This window comes from Artemia franciscana, unplaced genomic scaffold (genome assembly GCF_032884065.1).
Source record: "Artemia franciscana unplaced genomic scaffold, ASM3288406v1 PGA_scaffold_89, whole genome shotgun sequence".
NCBI classification, from domain to species: domain Eukaryota; kingdom Metazoa; phylum Arthropoda; class Branchiopoda; order Anostraca; family Artemiidae; genus Artemia; species Artemia franciscana.
This window is the reverse complement of record NW_027062717.1, coordinates 447511-462027: the sequence shown is the minus strand read 5'-3', so window position 1 is coordinate 462027 and position 14517 is coordinate 447511. Positions and strand designations below refer to the sequence as shown.

Below are 14517 nucleotides of genomic sequence, written 5' to 3'. Positions count from 1 at the left end.
CTGATAAGACTTTTGAGATAGCTGTTTTGTTAAAAATAGTTCGAAGGTCAGATATGAAGCACTCCGGTGCTGATGCACCGGCCAGGGTTTGGGATCAGGCGTTGTAAGCTATGATCCAGGGTCATATATGGTTCTTATGGAAGGGATGTTCGTATAAACTTAAGAGAGGGTTCATTTGATTGGAAATTGAAACATCTAGTTCAGTTTTTGTGAGTCAAAAGACATCCGAAGGCAACTAGCCCCCCTAGCCCTTTTTTCCCCAATCCCATCCTATACGAATTTTAAGATAGCCATTTTTAAAGATGGTTCAAACATCAGATAACAGAAATTCCGGGTCGACACAACCCTCAAAACCCGGGGCAAGTGTTTTAAGTTATATCCCGGAGGCGTATAAGGTTTTAATGTAAGGGGTGGTCGTATAAACTTCGAAGGTGACTCATTTGATTAGAAATTGAAAGTTCTAGTTCACTTTTTATAGAGTCAAAAGTTAACGGAGGGCATTTACCCCCCCCCCCCCCCAAACACACACACAAATACCCTCTTTTCCCCAAATGTATTAAATGAAAATTTTTAGATAGCAAGTATGTTTGAAATAGTCCAACGGTAAGATAACAAAAATTTCTTTGTCAATATACCCCCCCTCCAGAGCCAGGGGAAGGGTAATAACTTATGTTGCGGGGCATATAAGGTTCATATGAAAAACATGGTCATATAAACTTTGGAAGGGACCCAAATGATTAGAAATTGAATGTTCTAATTTACCTTTGTCACCTTTAAGTCAAAAGTGACCCGATGGAGACTAGACCCCCTCCCTCCCAACCTGCTTTTCCCTATATCCAGCACATCGAATTTTTCATGCAGCCATTTTGTTCAGAATAGACCAAAGATGGTAAAACAAACTCAAGGGATAAAAACCCCCCCTGAGTCTGGGGACAAGTGTTTTAAAATGTGTCCTGAGGGCACATAAGGTATTTATGGAAGGGTTGTATAAACTTCGGAGGGGGGCGTACTCGACTGTAAATCAGAATTTCTAGTGTCATTCTCAAGAGTCAAAAATGATCGAAGCGCAACCAGTCCCCATCCCCTCAAGGCTCTTTTTCCCAAAATGTATCCAATCAAAATTTTGAGATAGCTATTTTTTTTCAAAATAATTTAAATATCAAATAACAAAGAACACAGAGTTGACATATCCCCCAGATCCCGGGGGCAAGGGTTTTAAGCTATGCCCCGAGAGTATATAAGGTATTATGTAAGGGGTGGTCGTATAAACTCCAGAGATGACCCTTTTGATTGGAAATTGAAAGTTCTAGTTACCTTTTTAAGAGTCATCAAAAGCAATTGGAGGGTATCAACCCCCCCCCCGACACACACACACACCTTTTCCCCCAAATACATCTGATAAAAGTTTAAAATAGCTATTTTGCTCAAAATTGCCCAAAATACAAATTATTATAAATTAGGGGTTGAGAAATCCTCCATAGTACCCGGGACAAGAATTGTAACCTACGTAAGCTGTAAGTTCTTAAGGATGGAAAGTGATCAATAAGTAGCAACCCCCCCCCCCTGTGCCTTTTTTCTCCAAATGCAGCTTATCAAAATTTTAAAATATCTATTTTGTTCAAAATAGTCCAAAATTTCAGTTATTATAACTTAGGGGTTGATAAATCTCTTTTAGCCTCTGAAGCAAGGATTGTAAAGCTGTCCATTATTAGAGGATAAGGTTATGTGGAAGGGGTGGTCGTATTGACTTTGCAGGGGACTCATTCGATTGGAAATTGAAACTTTTAGCTCTTTTTTAATAGTCAAAAGTGATCAATGGCCAACTAGCCCGAGTCCCCCTTTCTCAAAGGGCATCTGGTCAAAATCTGAAGATAGCCATTGCTTTGAGTTACGGAACTTAGTTATTGTTACTTTGATAATTTGTTTACTGCGATGCTTGGATTTAGTGATTTATGTGGTAGCTTTCATTTACGGTGCAAGGGATGTAAGTTGTGCTGTTATTGTTAGGTTGTAATTGTGCTGTTATTGTTATTGTTATTGTTATTGTAATTGTGCTGTATGTGCTGTCATTGTTAGGTTGTATTGTTAGGTGAAGTAATGTAGCCATTTTGTTCAAAATAGTCAAAAATTGTGCTGTATTGTTACTTTAATCCTCTGTTTACTTTGATACCTTGTTAACTTTGATATTGTTACTTTGATGCTAGTTTTGATACTGTGATGAAAGTTTGATGTCATTCTCTTACTTAAGTGACTAAATTATTTTACCTTTTTTTTATCATAATACATGGGAAAACAGAATTCAAAGACAAGTTAGAATTGGAGTAAGGATTGGCTGGTAGACCGCGGTTGTCCTCTGGGAGTAGGGGTTATGTACTTTTTACGAATTGCGTGTTCATTACAAATTCAGAGTATCGGCTACTGCCCGTTTCCCTGACGGTAGAAGTAGTATTCTCTTGCTTAAATAGCCAATTCACTTACTTAGAATTATCATTTTCTTACTTAAGTGGCTACACAGTTCTGCAAAATTAGTTAATCGTTTTTATTGCAATAATTGGGAGAACAGAATTCACACAAGTGAAAATTGGATTAATTATTTTTTGTTAGACCGTGGTTGTTTTCAAGGAGTAGGGGTTATGCACTTCTACTGAGTGGTGTCTTCACTACAAACAAGAGTATGATAACTGTCCGTTTCTCTAATGGTGAAAGTATAAGACCTACTGCGTATTTGGCGCTTTACTAAAAGGAATTATATTACAAACATTTTCTTTTGTTTTTATTACAGCGTTGAAAATAAAATGGAAATCGCAGTAAAACCACACAATGATTTACCAATAAGCTCCCTAGACCCTAAGGCTTTCACTATTCTCGAAGTTTGGGGATTTCCCCGAAAATCTTGCAAAAACAGAGCGGCAAAAAGGCTTGGGCCTAGATGCGCCAAAGCTTTAAATCCAGCCTGGGTGAAATTGTTGTTAATTATTTAATAAAAAAAATTAAATAGGGAATTTTGAAAAACCTGAAACTTCGGCAATCAAAACCGAATAGAAATTAATTTAAAAAAAAACTTTCCGAAAAAGAAATTTTCTAAAGAAAAGTGAAGGCCTTATTAAACTTAAGATCAGAAGAAATACAAACCTACAATAACTCAAACTCAAAACAACCAGAAATTACTATTAAAGAATCAATGAAACCCAAAACGAACAGAAATTAAATAAACAATCATAGCAAAAAAACGTTCACCAGGTACTAATATAAATGAATAAATAAATCTCGAAAAGAATAAAGCTGTATTTTAACACGCAAATCAAGCTTAAAACGAACGAAAATATTTTGCTATTGAGGTATAAATGAAACCCAAAACGTACAGAAATTACTAATAAATATGAGTAGATGAATCTTAAGACGAGTGAAACTTATTCTTGTGAAATATACTTGTGTCGTTAGCGCTTTACTGAAAACAAATTATATTACAAATATTTTTTTGTACTTGTTACAACATTGAAAATAATCATAAATATTACAATAAATTAAATTTTGAACTGATGAGCTTTAAGCACTTTATATCATTATATATCAAATATTTAGTTTAATTTTATTAGTCTTCCCCAACTGTAAAAGTCTAAAGCCTTTTGCATCATTTGTGCTTCACTGAAAGCGAATTATATTACAAATAATTTTTTTCCTATTATTGCAGCATTGAAAATGAAAATAAAATTAGTTAAATAAGATTTTGAACTGATGATCTTTCAAAAATTAATAGCATTATATATCAAACATTCAGTTTTATTTTATTTTTACTTTTCAAGACTGTTGAAGACACATATGGTTTTCTGTAAAGCGCCAGTGACGAAGTAGGCTTAGACTTTTACAGAGAAAGAAGGAGGCAAACCCCAAGCTCTTTTTGTAGAAATATTGATTCGTTTCATGCTGGATTCGCATATTCAATTGAAGTTCCACTCGTTTTTAAGATTTATTTACTCATTTATATTAGTAACTATTGTTTGTTTGTTTGCTATGATTGTTTATTTAATTTCAGTTCAATTTTGGTTACATTCATGCCTCAATAGCAAAATAGTCTTGCTCGTTCTAACTTCTAAGCATGATTTGCATGTTCAACTTAAGCTTTAATCGTTTTGAAACGTTTTATCTATTTATATAAGTACCTGTTGTATAGTTCTTGCTATGATTGTTTATTTGATTTCTGTTCGTTTTGGGTTTCATTTATTATTTAATTGTAATTTCTGGTTGTTTTGGGTTTAAGTTATTGTAGATTTCTATTTATTCTAACCTTAAATTTGATATGGCCTTTACTTTTCTTTAGAAAACTTCTTTTTCGGAAAGTTCTTTTTTTTAATGAATATTATTTTAAAAAAATGAAACAGCAAAGTTGGTCTTTCTCTCCCGAAATTATTAGAAACAAATCCCCCCACACTAAGACACTTTGTGAATTAAAGCATGTATCAGGGCCCACCTGATTGGGTGGTGATAGACAGGGGAAACCCCTTATTTGGAGCTTGTGTACTTTGAAACGTCCTTGTTTCCTTTGAAAACGTCCAGTGATTTTCAATTTTTGTCATTTGAGACACAAAATGCTTGTTTGCGAATATGAACCTGTACCGATTAGGGAATTAAGGTAGGCCAATGACCCCTTCAAAACTTCTTTCAATATCCCTCTTTTTAGAAGAAAGTTTCTTAGAAGAAAGAAGCAAGGTCTTTTCACCAACTTGCTTGGAATTCATGGAAAAGTTCCTCAGCCTAACTAGAGATAATAATAATGACTTTCAGAGATGTACTCCTCATCTCTGTTCTTTGTAAGACAATTTACTCGAACCATTATACAGTGGTACTAAATATCGATCATGACCAAAATTTTACAACTTAGTTATTTATTTCAGGAATATAGTGAGAAACAACTTCAGTCTTTGGTTCAAGTTGTAAGTCAGAGCAACAAAAGAAGAATCTTGAAGTTCCCTATGCTCGAAGAAAGGAAGCTGTAGCTTAATTGCCTAAATTCCTTATCTTTTTATAATGTGACGAATATTTCTTTGATTACACGACTCAATAATTCTAACCCGGATTCAAAGCTCTGCTCGTTTCCTTGATCTTTTATTGTATTCAACTGGAATAGCTCATTTACTAAATAAAGTAATTAATGGATACTATTTCATTTAGTATTAATATTAAACGCTGTTAATGGTCATTGCATGCATTTGTTTCAACTTGGCAAATTTGCTAGTACAAGGTTGGCAAGGGTTGTAAGCTATGCCCCGAGGGTATATAAGGTTTTTTTGTAAGGTGTGGTTGTATAAACTTCAGAGATGACCTTTTTCTTTTTAAGAGTCATCAAAAGTGATCGGAGGGTATCAACTCCACCCCCTCCCCCACACACACACATTTTCCCCTAAATACATCCGATAAAAATTCGAAATAGGCATTTTGCTCTATTTGAAATATTTCATTTAGTATTAATATTCAACGCTGTTAATGGTCATTGCATGCTTTTATTTCAACTTGACAAATTTCCTAGTACACAGCACACTATACTACTAACAACTCATAGCAGCGCGAGGCTATCTAAGCTTAAGACAACTGTGCACGCTCCTTTTTTCCCCGAATCTGTCCAAAGCTTCACCCTTTGCCCCCTCCCAAGAAGTCATAGTTTTCCTTAAATCCTTTTTTATGGCCTCTTTCCACTCTATTTGGAGACGACCTGTTTTGCTTTTGCCACAATGTCAACTTGAATATTATTGACCGTAGTAGGATAAAACACTTAAGGGTTATTTCATTAAGAAAATATCGTTGAATTCCCTCCTCACTTTCTTCGTTTTATTAAATATTGGTGTTAACGATACTTAGCTTTAAAGTAATTGGCAAATGTTTCTTGTGCGTGGTTATCCTCTTCGGGGCAACTTAGTAATGAACGTACCCTGGCTCATAATAACTAAACATTTAAAAGCACATTTTGAAAATAAGTCTCAAGTGAGGAAGAATCTCCATTTGGAGCTTATTCAGGGGTCGTAACTATTATTTCGATGAGTCTTAATGATAGGAAATTAAAGGGAAATAGCCAGAAACCTGGACAAAAATAGTGTTTGATTAAAAATAAAAACTACAGCATTGGAGCCGTCACAGATTAAAAATGGATTTGGGAGAATTGCAGTCCCAAACTGGAGTGAAAAATGAAAATCACTTTTTTACGTGGGATGAAGTGACTTTTTTTTGTTTTTATTTGCCGCTAGTGGGATGCTGAAGCATCATAGAAATGTGTTTAAGGGCTCATTTGATAGTTAACTCCCATACTCAGTGCTTTTTGTAAGTAGGATACACGACAAAATTATACAATAAAGTGCAATTTTAACAAGCTGCATCTTTATATACAAGATAATGCCACACGTAACTTTTGACGAAAAAATATAACAGATGCAACTTTTGAAAACGTGCTTTTCTAGGGTATGGTGTTATTTTTCATTAACTCCGATATTTTGTAAATAAAAGACAAGTTAAATAAAACAATAGTTTTATTACCAAAAGATACGGTTTTCTTAATCAGTTTAATCAGGTTTTAATCAGGCCTTTACTTTTCTTTAGAAAACTTCTTTTTCGGACTTTTTTTTATTAATTTCTCTTCGGTTTTGATTGCCGAAGTTTCAGGTTTTTCAAAATTCCCTATTTAAATTTTTTTTATTATTATTAAATAATTAATAATAATTTTACCAAGGCTGGATTTTAAGCTTTGGGGCATCTAGGCTCCATTGTTTATACTTTTACAGCCTGACAAAATATTTTCCTTAAATCTTGGAAAATTCTAAGAACAGTAAACTTTTTTTTATGTCTGAAAGTTGAGCAACTTATGGAATAGCTACATGTCAAGCCCATGCTGTAGTTACCAATATCATGAAGTCAAGCTAAGAATCAGCCTGGTTAATGCGTCTTTCAGGAAACTCTCTCAAATTTAGTGCAGCTAAAAGTACTCTCTCCGACTCAAGCTGAGAATGTTTAACCTCCGCGTCCTCTCAACGTTTTGCTGTGGTTTTTAAAATTAGCATATAGATTAACAACATGAAACAAAAAAAACTTCTTGTCTTTAAAAACATGTGATTACAAGGCATTCTAAATATCCATTGGTCCAAAAAAGTAACGAACGCTACTGTACGACTCAAGACATCTCAGCCACTGATAAACAAAGTGAACAAATATAGGAAGTGGAGATACCTCGGTCATGTGATCCGCATACCCGAAACTCGACTACCGATGGTTGTCCTTCGTTGACTGTGACGTGACACCCAAAATCATCTTACAAAGCAGCTACCTGGCAGACCTCACAAATCTCAATGTCCCAATCCAACCTGAATGAGGGGATGGGCGGCAGAAGCGATGAGAGATGACTGATGACTCTTTTTGGGTGCCCTAAGTGCCTATGGAAGCACAGAAGGCTCTAAGGTACCAGCACTTTTGAAACTGAAATAACCGTATATCTTTGAGCAAATAATAAAAATGTCGTTAGTTGATATCACGAGGCTGAAAGGTTAGGCTAAATCCTGAGGCTAGCCTGTACTCTTGAACAATGGTGATCAAGTCAGTAATATTTTTTTACCTGATCTAGCATTTAAAATTTTTATTTACTCTTCAAACAGCCGATCCTTTCAAAATCCACAAACAACTAGAGCTTTTCTCTAAAAGAAAAACGACCCATTGCTTCTAAAAAAGATTTTTTTATCGCCCAACCGTCGATTTTTGACGAATAATTTGTTTGTCTAAACTCAATATAGGGCCTAAAAATTGTTTAAAAAGAATATTATTTTTTTATGTTTTTTCTTTATTCAATAAAGACGGCTCTCCAACCTAAGGGGGTATAGGATCAAGTTTTAAATTAATCTAATACGACCTAAGTATTGTACGGTCTCACGTACTTCCGAAACATTTAAATTGCTCTCTTTGGACTAAAATCATGAAAAAAGATTGAGCAGGTTTGATTTTTCGCTTTGTACCCCTTGAAAAGTTCTTTTTAATCAGTAAACTTTTCTATGATATCCATATTTTACGAAATAACGGTTATAAAAATGGCCTTTTCTCTCTTTGGGACCTTGGAATTTGACTTGTAAATCCCCAATTAAACGCCTTATACACAAGTCAAGTCATTCTAAAGACCAGAAGAAAAAATCTTCTGACAGAAATGGGTAGAAACACTCCTTTTTGGCCCCAGGCAGGAGTTCTACGAAGCTTTCCAAAATAAAAAGTCATATTCATCAATCCAGCCTAAGGTCCACACTTTCCGTAAAAACTGAAGAGGTTAGACCCTTACAACTTTCTAGGAATAAGCTGAAATCGGGGTGCTAGGAAAAAAAAAAACACGACAAAACCAAAGTGTTGCTCTCGCAACACAACTCTTCGTTTCTAAACAATGTTTTATTCTATGCAATTGCATCTGAAGGTTAGCTTATTTCTGACAGAATTTCAATTAACAACCTCCTATTTACCGAGTCAAACGCACTTTTTGGGTCTAAAAAGGCTACGAATAGCCGACCATTTTTCCTTCTAGCATATTTTCTTCTCAGTATATCCAAAGTAAAAATATGGTCAATAGTGCTGAATGTCAATCTGAATCTTGCTTGCATCGGGCTAAATATTTCCTCCTTATCCCGTCCATCTCGTAGCACAAATTCCAGAACCATGCAAAACAATTTACTTACAATATTTCCCATAAAGATAGACCTAAAGTTTTCATGTAACTTCCTATTACCTTTCTTAAAAAGAGGCACTGCTACCGAAGTGTCCCACGAGCGAGGTTGACATGCTTTCTCCACTACAAACGAGAAAATTGCGGCCAACATGGGTATCAAAGCTGTTCTTCCTAACCTCAAGGCCTTTGTAGACAATACTACCTGTTTCTGGACACGAATTACCATTCATCTTTATAAATGATCCCAAATTTCTTGTTGAGATACAGGTCTAACTAAATCGTAATCATTCTGTGGATATGTTGCCGTTCCTAGACCTAATTCTGTATCCTCTGAACCATTCGACTCATTCACCCTGACATATTCCGACTCCCTATTTTCAAAAATTATCTGGCCACGTCTCAACTGGTGGGACATCCACTCTTATTCCTGGGCCCTGGATTGAATATTTAACTACTGAGCAAAATTCTCTAGGATTGTTCACACCATAAGCTCTCTTAATTTCCTCATTAATATTCACCTGCCTCTTTCTCTCTTTTTAATTCATTTAGCCCTTTTATAACCTGACCTTACTTTTCTATATTATGCTAGCCAGCGCAAATTCATTTTTTATCCAATTGGTCTGTTGCTTTGAGTAGGTGGAAAACCCTAGGCCCCTCTTCCTTTTTATGCCTACATTCGTCATAGAAAAAACCTCATTTTTCTGGTCAGATGTTTCCAATCCAGAAATAAAGACTTGATTCTCTCATGAATTCTATCTGTAATTACAGACACAGCTTGATCCACTTCAGCTGGCTCTGAAAAATTCAAAATCGAATGGCAATCATTCTGAAATTCCTCACTTTCTAATTCCATTTTAAACAATTCTTCTTTCTCCTTTACTATCCAAACTGAGTAACGGATCCTTTCCTCAGACGTAGACATTTCCTTTACCCTTTCAGACCGTCGAGTACCTGCTCTCAGCTTGATACTTACTGACAAATGGTCAGATCCGACCAACTCTAGGACCCTTAGGTCCACCATCCGGGGCCAGAGAAATAAACTACATAAAATATAATAAATTAAACTCGGACTAAACCAGTGGCGGATTCAGAGAGGGGAAGGACACGCGCCCCCTGACGTAGTGATGGATTTGCGGTTGGGTGCACTTGCTCTGGTTTGGGTTGGGACGAAGTTTTTTTTTAAATTGGTTTTTAATAGTTAAGTTTTTAATAAGTTTTTAGTTATTAAGACTGTTTCTTTTTGCCAACAAGTTTGAAACAAGGTTTTAGTTACTTTGAGCGGTCTCTGTTAGATTTTACTAATGACGCATACTGTCAAATAGTATTCAATTAAATTTAGGTTTATCAAGGGAATCCGTCTGTTTTACCACAAAAGCCAACTGGAAGGCGATAATCTTCATTTCGTAATAGCGAGGAGTGGAAATTTAAAATTATCTTCTTTAGGCTGTCGAAATGAAATTTCAGGATTGTGTTATCACAACGGGGCTGAAAAGCTAAGTATTTAATTCTTTTTACTGTTAAAAATTGTTTTCGAATCTTGCTATGGCACTGAGGCAAAGAAATTAATATCATTACTTTTTTTGGCTGTCTGTTTTGTTTTGGGGTTTGATTTTTTTTGCGAAGCAGGGTAGTTTTTACAACATTCTTGTTTTTTAGGGGATTTGTATAATAGAAAGTAAACTTGTGAGAAGTGCAAAAATTATTAATTTAAGTTTTGGATTTTGGTAAGCAAATGATTGCAACTTTACTGCCTATTTTGATCTAATTAAAGCTCTACATTACATGAAATATCACCTCTGTTCATCCTAAAACATTAAATAAAGGCCATGCTCTTTAGAACTTTAATAGAGGTTCGTATAAGTACATACTTAAAACTAAGTATATGAGGCAAAAACACCTTAAAAGGTCGGAGTAATCACTTAAGAAGAATAGATTTTCGAAAAATTCTTAATAAAAATAGGCAAATAATTATGTGTTTATTGTTTTATCTAGCTGGAATAGATGGGTCTCTAAATCCTCAGTTTAAATAAGTGGAATGACATTGATTATTTTCAAACATTCAAAAATAAAAAAAAAATAATAAAAAGGGAGAATTTACACAACTTGAGTTAACCACGGAAAGAGAATGCAACTGCAATATTTCTTCAGAATTTGTCTCCTTTTCAATACCAACCAATCACAAAATATAGTTGTTTTTGTATAGGGATTGAATGTATTTGTCTATAAAGTCTAAACTGCTATACATACCGCTGAAGATTTTTATACTTATTTTGACACATGCCATCCAATCATATTTCCACAATTAGTTGTTTATAAATCCAAAGTTTTACAGAATCATTCTCTTACTTAATGCTAAATCTGAGTCAAATTTCAAATTTTAATTTTTGTGCTCAACAGACATATCGAGATTTAAACATTTGAATTGAATTTCTGAAAATCTCAAGATAAAAAAAAATTAGAAATCTCCGCAGCTTCAAACCCTGGGAATTTAAATCACCAATATATACCTATCAAATACAAAGATAACAAACACATAATTATTTGCTTTTTTAAAGGAGTATTTCGACTCATATTCTTAGTTTGAAGCACATACCTGCATACATCTTTATTAATTCCTATTTTTCTGACGATTTTGGTCTTTATTCGAATAATTTAGGATGAATAGAAGAGGAAAAACTAACGAAGATCTCTAAATTGATAGGACTCTAGACTGAGATGGCCATTATAATCCAAACTCTAAAAAATAGAATTTTGATATCAATAGCTACATCAAAAGAATTGCATTTTAATGCTGATTTTAGATATATGAGTTTGATCTAGTTTAGTCTTATCCATTACGAGCCTGAGAAAATTTACCTTATTTTAGAAAATAGGGAGAAACTATTGTAGAAGTTTCAAGCTCCTATCTACAAAAATGTGGAATTTTGTATTTTTTGCTAGAAGGCAGATCACGGATGCGTGTTTATTTCATTTATTTTTTTTTTCCCAGGGGTGATCGTATCGACCCAGTGGTCCTAGAATCTTGCAAGAGGACTCATTCTAACGGAAATGAAAAGTTCTAGTACCCTTTTAAATAACCAAAAAAATTGGGGGGCACCTAGGCCCCCTCCCACGCTAATTATTTTCCAAAAGTCACCAAATCAAAATTCTGAGATAGCCATTTTATTCAGCGTAGTCAAAAAACCTTATAACTATGTCTTTGGGAACAACTTACTCCCCCACAGTCCCCGTGGGAGGGGCCACAAGTTACAAACTTTGACCAGTGCTTACATATAGTAATGGTTATTTGGAAGTGTACAGACGTTTTCAGGGGGATTTTTAGGTTGTGGGGGGGGGGGTGGGTGACAAGAGAGGGATATGTCCGGGAAATTTTCTTCGAGGAATTTGTCATGGGGGAAGAAAATTTTCATGAAGGGAGCGCAGAATTTTCTAGCATTATTTAAAAAAAAACAATGAAACAATAAATATGAAAAAGTTTTTTCAACTGAAAGTAACGAGAAGCACCAAAACTTAAAACAAACAGAAATTATTACGCATGTGATTGGCTCACCTCCTCCTAATACCTCGCTCTTTACGCTAAAGTATTTTTAGTAATTTCAACTATTTATTCTACGGCTTTTGTGATTCAGGGGTCATTCTTAAGAAATTGGGACAAAATTTAAGCTTTAGTGTAAAGAGCAAGGTACTGACGAGGGGTTGAACCCCTTCATATACGTAATAAAAACATGAGAACACAGAAGTTCGTTACGTAAGCTAATTTGTAAGTTATGTACATCTTTTACTAATAAAAATATTCATAAAATATTAAAAGTTCTAGTTGCCTTTTTAAGTAACCAAAAAATCGGAGGGCAACTAGGCCTCCTCCCCCACTTCTTTTTTCTCAAAATAATTCAATCAACATTATGAGAAAGCCATTTAGCCAAAAAAATAAATACGCAAATTTTGTTTTAGTTATTCATCTGCGGAGAGCCAAAATCAAAACATGCATTGATTCAAAAACGTTCAGAAATTAAATAAAAAAACAAGTTTTTTTAATAGAAAGTAAGGAGCGACATTAAAACTTAAAGGGAACAGAAATTACTTCGTATTATGAAAGGGGCTGTTTCCTCATCAACGCCCCGCTCTTTACGCTAAAGTTTTTACTGTTGTAAAAAGTTAAGAGAAAGTTAAGAAGTTAAGAGAAAGTGTCAAAATTTAGCGTAAAGTTCCTGCTTTACAAAATACCAAAATTGATGCAAGCAAAATGCCATTTCTTCGATGTAAGCTTTATGATATTGATTACATTAAAAAACTAGTTTTTTAAACTGAAAGTAAGATGCGACATTAAAACTTAAAACGAACAGAAATTACTCCGTATATGAAATGGGTTGTCCCCTCCGCAATCCCCCGCTCTTTCCGCTAAAGTTTGACTCTTTGCCACAATTCTACTTTTTAAAACAATTAAAAGCTTTAGCGTAAAGAGCGAGGGATCACTGAGGGGACAACCCATTTCATATACGGAGTAATTCCTGTCCGTTTTAAGTCTTAATGTCGCTCCTTACTTTCAGTTTAAAAAACTAGTTTTTTTTACGTATTTCTGAACGTTTTTGAATTAATGCACTTTTGATTTTGGCTCTCCGCACATAAATTGTTAAAATGAAATTTTAATATTAATTCTTTTTTGGCAAAATGGCTTTCTCTTAGTTTTGATCAGACGATTTTGAGAAATAAGGGGTGGGAAGGAGGCCTAGTTGCCCTCCAATTTTTCGGTTACTTAAAAAGGCAACTAGAACTTTTCATTTTTAACGAACGTTTTTATTAGTAAAATATATACGTAACTTAAGAATTAACTTACGTAACAAACTTTTATATTCTTATATTTTTTATTATGTATATGAGGGGGTTTGTCCCATCATTAATACCTCGCTCTTTACACTAAATCTTAAGCTTTGTCCCAATTCTTTAAGAATGACCCCTGAATCAGAAAGGCCGTAGAATAAATAGTTGAAATTACTAAAAATACTTTAGCATAAAGAGCAAGGTATTTATCTCCTCCTAAATACCTCACTCTTTATGCTAAAGTATTTTTAGAACCCCTCATATGCGTAATAATCTCTGTTCGTTTTAAGTTTTAATGATACTCCTTACTTTCAATTGAAAAAACTTTTCATGTTTATTTTTTCATTGTTTTTTTTTCATAGTAATGCTAGAAAATCCTGGGCCCTTTTCATTGAATTTCTCTTCCCCCATGACATATCCTCCAAGATAAGATCCTCCAACATAGCCCCCTCTCCTCAACCCCACCACCAAACCAAAAAAATCCCCCTGAAAACATCCGCACACCTCCCAATAACCATTACTGTATGTAAACACTGGACAAAGTTTGTAACTTGCAGCCCCTCCCCCAGGGACTTTGGGGGAGTGAGTCATTCCAAAGACATAGTTATTATGGTTTTTGACTATGTGGAACAAAATGCCTATCTCAAAATTTTGATTCGTTGACTTTAGGAAAAAAATGAGCGTGGGAGGGGTCTAGGTGCCCTCCAATTTTTTTGGTCACTTAAAAAGGGCACTAGAAATTTTCATTTCCGTTAGAATGAGCCCTCTTGCGAGATTCTAGGACCACTTTGTCGATACGATTACCCCTGGGGAAAAAAAACAAGAGCTAAGAGCTCATATGGCACTTGTGACGAGGCGAGAAGAGCTAAGAGCCAAGAGATCATATGGTATGAGCTCTAACAAAATTCTATGAATCAATAGACTGATTTAAAAAGGAAAATAAGAGGCTTAATGCCGGTCAGGATTTAAAATAAGAGCTCCGAGTCACGATGTCCTTCTAAATATCAAAATTCATTAAGATC

The 14517-nt window shown here is 34.7% G+C and overlaps 1 protein-coding gene across 6 annotated transcripts in view; it reads left to right on the top strand.

The window, feature by feature from the left end:
* Nucleotides 1-5068, top strand: part of LOC136042247 (syndetin-like) — a 146725-nt gene extending 141657 nt beyond the window's left edge. For all 6 annotated transcript variants that reach the window (XM_065727189.1, XM_065727191.1, XM_065727186.1 and 3 more), the window contains exon 18: nucleotides 4893-5068. In XM_065727189.1, the coding sequence (XP_065583261.1) occupies nucleotides 4893-4994 (102 nt within the window). In that variant the 3' untranslated portion in view covers nucleotides 4995-5068. The remainder of the gene's footprint in view (nucleotides 1-4892) is intronic.
* Nucleotides 5069-14517: the final 9449 nt, after the last annotated feature.